General features: G+C 52.1%; 1 protein-coding gene across 1 annotated transcript; it reads right to left on the bottom strand.

The window, feature by feature from the left end:
* Nucleotides 1–267: 267 nt before the first annotated feature.
* On the bottom strand, nucleotides 268–4,519 carry LOC112617457 (phospholipid-transporting ATPase IK-like; the record flags this gene model as incomplete). The annotated part of the gene is made up of 4 exons (XM_025374230.1): nucleotides 268–1,462; nucleotides 3,269–3,396; nucleotides 3,971–4,109; nucleotides 4,280–4,519. Coding segments are annotated over 4 exons (1,485 nt in total), but the record flags the coding sequence as incomplete, so codon positions are not given.
* Between the last annotated feature and the right edge of the window lie 7,321 nt (nucleotides 4,520–11,840).

The following is an 11,840-nucleotide window of genomic DNA, read 5'->3' as shown; positions in this document are numbered from 1 at the left end:
TAGACGAAGAAGCTAGATGGTACCAGAACTGGAATTTATAAACTTTCTTGGGAGGGGCCCGCTGTCAGGCAGTGGGGGAGCCACAGCTTTTAATAAACAACTTTTGAGAGCAATGAAGCTTTACCCACATTATCTTACCCCAGTATGAAGAAGAAAAGTTTTCCCTGCAAATACCCAGCTAGAGCACTAGAGGTCAGTGCTTTGATTTTAAAAACCAGGAAGGAATACTCCATCACAAAAAAACTGTAGGGAAAGAGTGAGCCTCAATTAGCGCTGGGGTCAGATGGTCCCTGGTTTGTTAGAAAAAGAAAAGCATGTGGAGCCCCTGTCTTTAGAGGGAGGCCCCCTGCATGCTGGTTGACTTGCAGCAGAACTGGCTGGCGCTTCGTCCTCCCCAGGAAGGACATCTTCCTGAGATGCCAGTGTGACTCCTTTGGGCTCGAAGACGTCTCTTCATCAGATGGGTCTAGGGATTCAGATGCTGTCACTGCTGACCCCTGGTCCCCTCCGCAGAGGGCAATGACTGCTCCTCTGGGGGCAAGGATGGCTGCTCCTCCGCAGGCACCAGCAGCCACTCCATGGATGATGATGACTGCTTCTCCACAGGCCAGGGCTCCACCTCCATAGGCTGCTCGCTCGTGGACGTGGACGATTCCGCCAGACTTGGTGGCAGAGTCTCCACCTGAGATTCGTGGGTCTTGTCTGGAAGTGGCACCGTCCCCTCCTTGGGGGTGAGGGGCTCCTTTTGCCAGCTCTTCCATAACGGTGTGGAGGGCTTCAAAAATGCTGACTTCTCCTCTGAGGAGTCTGGCTGGCTCTCCAATGTCAGCTGGCCTGAAAGCAATGACTGGCTCCCCAGAGGCTGTGGCTGGCTCTCAGAAGATGACAGCTGGCTTTCTCTGTGCAACGGCGGTTTCTCCTGATGAGAATATGACCTCTCCTTGGTCAACAGCAACTTCTCAGGAGAAGATGGCCTCTGCTTGGGTGACAGTGGCCTCTCCTGTACCCTTGGCAATTGCTCCTGGAAAGACCCAGATAGCCTGTTGGTGCCGGTAAGCACATATCTGGGGAGGGCAAGTTGGTTTTCTGAATAAAGAGCGGATTGTCTATCCATAGAAAATGATGAGCTAGTTGTAGGGAAGTGCTGTGCTTCCAGGGAGGACATCTGCCCCTGTGACTGGCGCTTCTTCTTCCCCAGGAAGGACATCTTCCTGAGATGCCAGTGCGACTCCTTTGGGCTTGAAAATGCCTCTTCATCAGATGGGTCTATGGATTCAGATGCTATGTCACTGCTGACCCCTGGTCCCCTCCGCAGAATTGTGCCCTGAGTGATGAGGTCTGCGTAGCCCTCACGGTGGGAGAAGGCATAGCTGGAACGCCGGGCGCGAGACTCGCGGTATAAATGAGGCAAGGGCTCCACGGCGAAAATCTCCTCGCTTGGGCCCTCCTCCACCTTCTCCTCCTGAAAAGCAAAGGGGAGAGCAGGGGAATCAGACTTCTACGCTTGGCTGACGGCTCTCTGGTGACCTGTCCCCCGAGGAGGAGAGGCAGGATTCAAAGCCCTTGGCCACTATGGATTGGCTAGGTTCTTCTCTACCCAGTTGAGCCAATTAGACTCCTCAACTCCCAGTGTCGAGTTCTAAGGAGGACTCTAGTCCTTTGCTTTTCAAGACCCATTAATTGGCCTTGCCCTGGAAACTAACCCTGGCTCAGCCAATCAGAGTCCTTCCCTGAGACTTAACTCTAGACCAGCCACCAGGTGCCTTGGCTGCCCTTTAGTGGCAAATCCAGGAGAGCTGAGCCTGGAACAGCCATGTGTCCAGCCTGTGCAGTAAAGGTGGCAGGAGCTGGGCAGGGAGAACAGAGGTGGCAGGGCAGGTACACCATTCCAGTCAATTCTGGGGCCCATCTCAGCTGCAACCTGCTTTTCCATATATGTTTTGGTTACGTGGGCTAGTAAGTCTCCCTCCCTTTTTTTTTTTTTTTTTTTTTTTCTCTGAGGTGCGGTCTTGCTCTGTTGCTCAGATAGGAATGCAGTGGCAAAATCATAGCTCACTGCAGCCTCAGCTTCACAGGCTCAAGCGAGCCACCTGCTTCGGCCTCTCAAAGTGCTGGGATTACAGGTGTGAACCTCTGCGCCCAGCCTTGAGCACACATCCTCAAGGTGCATCCACGCTGTGGCCTTTGTCAGAGCCTCACTCCTTCTCACGGCTCAGGCGTGTTTCACTGCACGGACGCTGTGTTGCCCGCCCGTCTGTCAACGGACTCTTGTTTCCAGGTTCCTCCTTCTGCCTAAACCACTTCAAGGCTGTTTCCGTCATCTCAGTCCCCAAGCCCTGGATCATTCAGGGTAGAATCTGATGGTGTCGGCCGGGCGCGGTGTGGCTCATGCCTGAAATCTCAACATGTTGAGGCCGAGGCAGGAGGATTGCGTGAGCCCGGGAATTCGAACCAGCCTGGGCACCATGATGATACTCCATCTCTAGAAAAAAGCTAAAAAATTAGCTGGGCATGGTGGTGCATGCCTGTGGCCTCAGCTACTTGGGAGGCTGAGGTGGGAGGATCACTTGAGCCTGGGAGGTTGAGGCTTCAGTGAGCCGTGATCACACCACTGCACTCCCACCTAGGCAACAGAGTGAGACGCTATCTGTAAATAAATCAATTAATTAAATAGAAACATTAAGGCCGGGCGCGGTGGCTCACTCCTATAACCCCAGCAGTTTGGGAGGCTGAGGCGGGCGAATCACTTGAGGTCAGGAGTTTGAGACTAGCCTGGCCAACATAATGAAACACCGTCTCTACTAAAAATACAAAAATTAACTGGACGTGGTGGTGTGCGCCTGTAATCCCAGCTGCTTGGGAGGTTAAGGAAGGAGAATTGCTTGAACCCAGGAGATGGAGGTTGCAGCGAGCTGAGATTGTGCCACTGCACTCCAGTCTGGGTGACAGCACAAGACACCTCTCAAAAAATAAAAATAAAAAAATAAATAAAACCTTAAGAGTCCAATGTCATCAGCATTGGAACCCAGGGTGGCCTTTGGGTGCTCTCTGCTGCTTTGTCTGGGAAGTGAGGTCTCCCTTCTTGGGAAATCGGGTCCCGGGGGCACTGGGCACGTGTCAGGGCTCTGCACCCACCCTTCCCCCCAGCCTAGTGTCTTGGAGGGCCGAGAGGGGCTGGGACACCTTGCAGTCCCTACACCCTGCGTGGCTCCCCCACCAGGGTCCTGGAATGTACCGGGTGAGGACCCCAGGCCCAGGCCCACCTCACCTTGGCGAGCAGCTTCTTGAGGGCTGGGAAGATGACCCGGAGGGCCAGGACAGGGAAGGTGTTTATGGACACGCTCAGCAGGACCACCAGCAGGATGGAGGGGGAGGACAGCACACTGCGGTCAGCGTCTGGGGGCAGGGCGGGGTCACAGCAGAGTCTGCTGGGAGCCTGTGCCGCCTTCCCTGCCCCCAGCCCCGAAGACGCCCCCAGGCCACGGAGCGCCCTGGTGCCTTTGTGCCTGGTTTATTTATTTTTTTTTTTTTTTATTTTTTTTTTTTTTTGAGACGGAGTCTTGCTCTGTCACCCAGGCTGGAGTGCTGTGGCCGGGTCTCAGCTCACTGCAAGCTCCGCCTCCCGGGTTCCCGCCATTCTCCTGCCTCAGCCTCCCGAGTAGCTGGGACTACAGGCGCCCGCCACCTCGCCCGGCTAGTTTTTTGTATGTGTTTAGTAGAGACAGGGTTTCACCGTGTTAGCCAGGATGGTCTCGATCTCCTGACCTCGTGATCCGCCCGTCTCGGCCTCCCAAAGTGCTGGGATTACAGGCTTGAGCCACCGCGCCCGGCCGTGCCTGGTTTATAAAGGAGCCCGTTCCCCGTTCCCCGGGACACTTTGCCGGACGACTGTCATGAGCAACCTGTCACCTCTTCCATCAGGGACCCCCAGCACCACGACCGCCCATCACACTTCCCCACGGGGGCTCACACAGAAACGGGAAGGTCTTGGGGGATACTCTGAAGAGCCACAAGCTCTGGGTGATGGTGGTCATGATGGCGTAGAAACCCAGGCTGAGAACGATGGTCACCACGCACAGGACAGTCCAGTACTTGATGATAAGAATGACCTGGACAGGCAGCATGGGGTAAATCCGGGGCCCGGCGGAGCTTGCACCAGGACACCCGCCCCTAGGGTCCAGGGAGGGCACCCAACAAGGCCCCCAAAGCAGTGGTCCCCGGGGGAGGAGGCCTTCATAGGCCGTGTCCAAGGCCCCGGGGAGGTGAGGACCTTGCCCACCTCCATGGTGATGGACAGCAGGCCGGACAAGGCCACCACGACTGCAAAGGACTGGTGGTCGCTGAAGCTGGCAGGTCCCGCTGTGTCGCGGCTGATCCACAGCGTCATGAAGAAGTTGACCAGAGAGGTGGCCACGCCGTGGGCGACGGCTTGGACGAAGACCCAGTAGTTGAAGAGCTCGTCCTTCTGCCCTGCCAAGTACAGCTCCGGCTGCTCCAGGCTCTGCTCCGCGCTCACGTCCTGGGGACAAGGGGAAGCTCTTGGGATTGTGGGGGATGAGGGACCCCCAACAGAGATCAGGACCTCCTTGGGCAGGCCAGTAGGGTGGCCACTCTCTGTGTGCGGCTCTTTGAGTTTAAGCGAATTAAAACCAAGGAACGCCAGGCACGGTGGCACACGCCTGTAATCTCAGCACTTTAGGAGGTCAAGGTGGGAGGATCGCTTAAGGCCAGGAGTTTGAGACCAGCCTGGACAACATAGTGAGACCTCCCATTTCTAAAAAAAAAACCTTTTAAAGTGGCCGGGTGTGGTGGTGGGCACCTGTAATCCCATCTACTTGGGAGGCTGAGACAGGAGGATCATTTGAGCCCAGGAGTGGAGGCTGCAGTGAGCTGTGATCGCACCACTGCACTCCAGCCTGGGTGAGAGAATAGGACCTCATCTACAGAATAAAATAAAATGCGGCCGGGCGCGGTGGCTCAAGCCTGTAATCCCAGCACTTTGGGAGGCCGAGACGGGCGGATCACGAGGTCAGGAGTTCGAGACCATCCTGGCTAACACGGTGAAACCCCGTCTCTACTAAAAAATACGAAAAACTAGCCGGGCGAGGTGGCAGGCGCCTGTAGTCCCGGCTACTCGGGAGGCTGAGGCAGGAGAATGGCGTAAAAACCCGGGAGGCGGAGCTTGCAGTGAGCTGAGATCCGGCCACTGCACTCCAGCCTGGGCGACACAGCGAGACTCCGTCTCAAAAAAAAAAAAAAAAAAAAGAATTGAGTGACCAGATACACGTAAAGCTCTTGACACAAAGATCTTGTGAACTTTCTGAGGAACATCTGTATTTCTGTCCCTACTGTAAATGTAGGATGAATTTGTGAGTAAATTGCTAAGTAAATGAATAAGTGAGTGAGTGAATGAATTAAACATTACAACAGGTGAGCGTGAGGGCCTCCCTTGGAATTTCAAGGCCCCGGTTGAGTTTTGACTCAGCTTTCCCTTTGAAAGAATGGAGGACTGGGTCCTCTCCCGTAATCCTCATGGGGTGGCCGAGTACCAAAGAGGTGAGAGGTCAATTCAGTTTTTTTGCATTTCCTTCCATGTTTCTTTATGCAGATAAAGTATAAACATAGGTTCTTGCCTCTCCTTTCATACATAAAAGGTTCCCTGGTACACTGTTCACCCTTCAGGTTTTCCTTTGCCATCTTTTCAGATTCATAGCCATACCCTCCCTCTCTGTCAGTCTCTCAGTATAATTACAAATACAGTCTTTTGCCTAAATTAGCATTTAGTAATTAACGTTATGCTTTTGGTGAACATGGTCCACAGATGAGCCATGTAGAGTACTAGGACTGCATTTCTTTTCCTGTACAACTCTTTGATTTTCCAGGAGTTGATAACTTCCAAACAAAAATTATTCCCATGCTCCCTAACAAAATTTAAAACCAACTCAAAGGGACTTTCCATACATATTAGGTCGTCTCTGATCTGGGTGGGGCTCCCCTCCATACCCTGGGTCCTTTTGTCTAGCTGTCTTCCAGGGTCCTCCTCATCCTCATTTGGAGGACCCCTTTTCTCTTTCAGCTAGGTTAGATCACATTTCCTGAATCCCACACCATCCTTTTTTGATTTACCTCCTCGTTTGAATGGAACACATCCTCCAGTAGCTTTCTGAGAAAGGGTATACGGGAAGTCAAGTTTTGGAGTCCTCAAACGTCTGATTATATCTTTTTTTGTTTTTTTTTTTGAGACTGAGTTTCACTCTTGTTGCCCAGGCTGGAGTGCAGTGGCACAATCTCAGCTTACTGCAACCTCCACCTCCCGGGTTCAAGCAATTCTCTTGTCTTAGCCTCCCGAGTAGCTGGGATTACAGGCATGCACCACCACACCCAGATAATGTTGTATTTTTAGTAGAGATGGGGTTTCTCCCTGTTGGTCAGGCTGGTCTCAAACTCCTAACCTCAGGTAATCTGCCTGCCTCGGACTCCCAAAATGCTGGGATTACAGGCATGAGCCACCGAGCCCGGCCCTGATTATGTCTTTATTGCACCTTCATGCTTGATGTTTTGATGTTTAGCAATTCTAGCTGAATGTAACTTTTCCTTGAGGCCAGGCATGGTGGTTCACACCTGTAATCCCAGCACTTTGGGAGGCTGATGCAGGTGGATCACAAGGTCAGGAGATCGAGACCACGGTGAAACCCTGTCTCTACTAAAAATACCAAAAAAATTAGCCGGGCGCGGTGGTGGGCGCCTGTAGTCCCAGCTACTCAGGAGGCTGAGGCAGGAGAATGGCGTGAACCCGGGAGGCAGAGCTTGCGGTCAGCTGAGATTGCGCCACTGCACTCCAGCCTGAGCAACAGAGCAAGACTCCATCTCAAAAACAAACAAACAAATAGAAAAATCTTTTCCTTGGAACTTTGAAAGCCTTGCTCTATTGTCTGCTAGTTTTTGCAAACCCAAAGCTGCTTGGATTCTTGATCCTTTGTATGACATCTGGCTTTCCACTGGACGCTTTTTAGGATTTTCTCTTTATTCTTGGTGCTCTGAAATTTCACAATGAGCCTTCAGTGCCTTTTTCATTCATTGAGCTGAGGACTTGATGTCTCACCCCCATTTTTTTAGAGCTGGGGTCTCGCTCTATCGTCCAGGCTGGAGTGCAGTGTCACAATCACACCTCACTGCAGCCTTGACCTCCTGGGTTCAAATGATCCTCTTACCTCAGCATCCTGAATAACTGGGTCCACAGATGTAAGCCATCATGCCTGGCTAATTTTAAATTTTTTGTAGCAATGGGGTCTTGCTATATTGTCCAAGCTACTCTCAATCTCTTGGGTTCAAGTGATCCTCCCACCTTGGCCTCCCAAAGTGCTGGGATTAGAGGCATGAGCCATTTTGTCCAGCCTATTTATTTATTTATTTATTTTTGAGACAGAGTCTCACTGTGTTGCCCAGGCTGGAGTGCAGTGGTGTGATCTCAGCTCACACCTCTGCTTACTGGGCTCAAGCGACTCTCCTGCCTCAGCCTCCCCAGTAGCTGGGATTGTAGGTGCCAGCCACCACACCCAGCTATTTTTTTTGTATTTTTTGTAGAGATGGGGTTTCATCATGTTGGTCAGGCTGGTCTCGAACTCCTGACCTCAAGTGATCCACCTACCTCAGCCTCCCAAAGTGCTGGGATTACAGGAATGTACCACCATGCCCGGTGGGCCTATTTATTTTTTTAAATTATTTATTTATTTTAAGAGAGAGTCTTACTCTGTCACCCAGGATGGAGTGCCATGGTGAGATCATGCTCACTATAGCCTTGAATCCCCAGCCTCAAGTGATCCTCCTGCCTCAGCCTCCCAAAATGCTGAGATTACAGGCATGAGCCACTGCACCTGCCCACCTTTAAACTGGAAACTCATCTTTCAACCCTAGATTTTTTTTCATTATTTGATCATCTCTTCCTCTATTTTTGAACTGTCTCTTGATCAGGTGACAACCCTGCTTCATCGTAATTCATCCTCTAACGTTTTATTCTCTTTCATTTCCCATCTTTGCAGCTGCTTGTGTTCCATTTTCTGGGATATCTGCTTAACTTTTTTTTTTTTTTTGAGACAGAGTCTTTCTCTGTCGCCAGGCTGGAGTGCAGTGGCATGATCTCAGCTCACTGCAACCTCTGCCTCCCGGGTTCAAGCGATTCTCCTGCCTCAGCCTCCTGAGTAGCTGGGATTACAGGCGCGTGCCACCATGCCTGGCTACTTTTGTATTTTTTTTTTTTTTTTTTTTTGAGACGGAGTCTCGCTCTGTAGCCCAGGCTGGAGTGCAGTGGCCGGATCTCAGCTCACTGCAGGCTCCGCCTCCCGGGTTCACGCCATTCTCCGGCCTCAGCCTCCCGAGTAGCTGGGACTACAGGCGCCCGCCATCTCGCCCGGCTATTTTTTGTATTTCTTAGTAGAGACGGGGTTTCACTGTGTTCGCCAGGATGGTCTCGATCTCCTGACCTCGTGATCCGCCCATCTCGGCCTCCCAAAGTGCTGGGATTACAGGCTTGAGCCACCGCGCCCGGCCTACTTTTGTATTTTTTGTAGAGACAGGATTTCACCATGTTGGTCAGGCTGGTCTCGAACTCCTGACCTCAGGTGATCCACCTGCCTCGGCCTCCTGAAGTGCTGGGATTCCAGGCGTGAGCCACTGAGTCTGGCTGACCCTGTCTCTTAAAACAACAACAGACAGGCGTTTTACCAAAATGGGTTCACATGACCTCTGACCCTCATGTGGTCTGTGTCTCTCCTGTTATCACATGGGCATCTTCCTGTATCATTTAAATGTCTCCTCCCCCATCACCTTTGATGACCACCCAGCATTCCGCTCAAGGAAGAGGCCACCATTGTTTCTCAATCCCCTTTACTTGGGTAGCAAGGCTACGCCCAATACATTTTGTTCTGGAACACAGCAGAATAGCAGTGTCCGGCAAGGACAGCACACTGAAGTAAGTGGAGGATGAGCTTGTGAATAATAAAGGCCCCCCCACGTACACCTGAATGAAAAAGCATCAGAGTTTCTTACCCCTATACATCCCCCCACCCCCGCCCCATCTCTGTGGATCTGCCTGTCGTGGACATTTCATCGAAACAGGATCACACACTGTGTGTCCTTTTATGTCTGGCGTCTCTCACTGAGAGTGACGTCCTCAAGGTGCGTCCATGCTGTGGTCTGGGTCAGAACTTCATCCTTTTCTGAAAGATTTATTTATTTATTTATTTATTTATTGAGACAAAGTCTTGCTCTGTCGCCCAGGCTGGAGTGCAGTAGAACAATCTCGGCTCACTGCAACCTCCGTCTCCAGCGTTCAAGCGATTCTCCTGCCTCAGCCTCCTGAGTAGCTTAGATTACAGGCACCCACCACCACGCCCAGTTAACTTTTGTATTTTTAGTAGAGACGGGTTTCACCATGTTGGCCAGGCTGGTCTCGAACTCCCGACCTCAGGTGATCCACCCACCTTGGCCCCACAAAGTGCTGGGATTACAGGCGTGAGCCACCACGTCCAGCCCCAAATTTTTTTAAGCGGTGTTAGAACATATATAAATAAAATATATAAATAAAGTTTCCTATCTCAAGTTGTTTTTTTTTTGTTTTGTTTTTTTTTTTTTTTTTTTGAGACAGAGTCTCGCTCTGTCGCCCAGGCTGGAGTGCAGTGGCGCGATCTCGGCTCACTGCAAGCTCCGCCTCCCGGGTTCACGCCATTCTCCTGCCTCAGCCTCCCGAGTAGCTGGGACTACAGGCACCCACAACCGCGCCCAGCTAATTTTTTGTATTTTTAGTAGAGACGGGGTTTCACCGTGGTCTCGATCTCCTGACCTTGTGATCCGCCCGCCTCGGCCTCCCAAAGTGCTGGGATTACAGGCGTGAGCCACCGCGCCCGGCCAAGTTTTTTTTTTTTTTTTTTTTTTTATTTAATTTAATGTTTTTTGAGACGGAGTCTCGCTCTGTTGCCCAGGCTGGAGTGCAGCGGCATGATCTTGGCTCACTGCAACCTCTGCCTCCTGGGTTCAAGCGATCCTCCTGCCTCAGCCTTCCAAAGTGCTAGGATTACAGGTGCCCGCCACCACGCTCGGCTAATTTTTGTATGTTCTGTAGAGACAGGCTCTCGCCATGTTGCCTAGGCTGATCTCAAACTCCTGGGTTCAAGCCACCCTCCCAACTCAGCCTCCCAAAGTGCTGGGATTACAGAGTGGGCCACCGTGCCCGGCCTCTAGGGCACTTTTATGCGTGGAGTGACACAGGATTTCTCCTTCTGTGTCTGGCATCCCTCACTGAGTGTGATGTCCTCAAGGCCCATCCATGCTGTGGCCTGGGTCAGAGCCTCATTCCTTTTTGTGGCTGAGTCGTGTGGATTTGTCCGTCTGGTGAGGGACACTTGGGCACCTCCACCCATAGGCTACTGCGGCTGGTACCTCTCTGAACCTGGATGAACCACAGTGTCTTCTGACCTCTTCAATTTCCATCAAGTAGATCCTGGGGCAGGCTCCATGTGGGGTCAAGCATCACCCGTCCCACCTCACAAGGGGCTGAGCCTCAAGATGCCAATGGGGCCAGGCGTGGGCTCACACTTGTAATCCCAGCCCTTTGGGAGGCTGAGGTGGGTGAGTTTGAGACCAGTCTGGCCAACATGGCAAAACCCAGTCTCTACTAAAAATACAAAAAAAGCTGAGCACGGTGGCTCACGCCTGTAATCCCAGCACTTTGGGAGGCCAAGGCGGGTGGATCACGAGGTCAGGAGTTTGAGACCAGCCTGGCCAACATGGCAAAACCCCGTCTCTACTAAAAATATAAAAAAACCCGGGGCTGGGCGCGGTGGCTCAAGCCTGTAATCCCAGCACTTTGGGAGGCCGAGACGGGTGGATCACGAGGTCAGGAGATCGAGACCATCCTGGCTAACACGGTGAAACCTCGTCTCTACTAAAAATACAAAAATCATTAGCCGGGCGAGGTGGCGGCGCCTGTAGTCCCAGCTACTCGGGAGGCTGAGGCAGGAGAATGGCGTGAACCCGGGAGGCGGAGCTTGCAGTGAGCCGATCGCGCCACTGCAGTCCAGCCTGGGCAACAGAGCGAGACTCCGTCTCAAAAAAAAAAAAAAAAAAAAAACCCGGGCATGGTGTCTCATGCCTGTAATCCCAGCACTTTGGGAGGCCAAGGCGGGTGGATCACAAGGTCAGGAGTTTGAGACCAGCCTGGCCAACATGGCAAAACCCCGTCTCTACTAAAAATATTAAAAAACCCGGGCATGGTGTCTCATGCCTGTAATCCCAGCACTTTGGGAGGCCGAGGTGGGTGGATCACAAGATTAGGAGATTGAGACCATCCTGGCTAACACGGTGAAACCCTGTTTCTACTAAAAATACAAAAAAAATGGCTGGGCGCGGTGGCTCAAGCCTGTAATCCCAGCACTTTGGGAGGCCGAGATGGGCGGATCACGAGGTCAGGAGATCGAGACCATCCTGGCTAACACAGTGAAACCCCATCTCTACTAAAAAATACAAAAAACTGGCCGGGCGCGGTGGCTCAAGCCTGTAATCCCAGCACTTTGGGAGGCCGAGACGGGCGGATCACGAGGTCAGGAGATCGAGACCATCCTGGCGAACACGGTGAAACCCCATCTCTACGAAAAAATACAAAAAACTAGCCGGGTGAGGTGGCGGGCGCCTGTAGTCCCAGCTACTCGGGAGGCTGAGGCAGGAGAATGGCGTGAACCCGGGAGGCGGAGCTTGCAGTGAGCTGAGATCCAACCACTGCACTCCAGCCTGGGCAACAGAACAAGACTCCATCTCAAAAAAAAAAAAAATAAATAAATACAAAAAAC

This window comes from Theropithecus gelada, unplaced genomic scaffold (genome assembly GCF_003255815.1).
Source record: "Theropithecus gelada isolate Dixy unplaced genomic scaffold, Tgel_1.0 HiC_scaffold_180, whole genome shotgun sequence".
Classification (NCBI taxonomy): Eukaryota; Metazoa; Chordata; class Mammalia; order Primates; family Cercopithecidae; genus Theropithecus; species Theropithecus gelada.
This window is presented reverse-complemented; position numbering and strand designations above follow the sequence as displayed.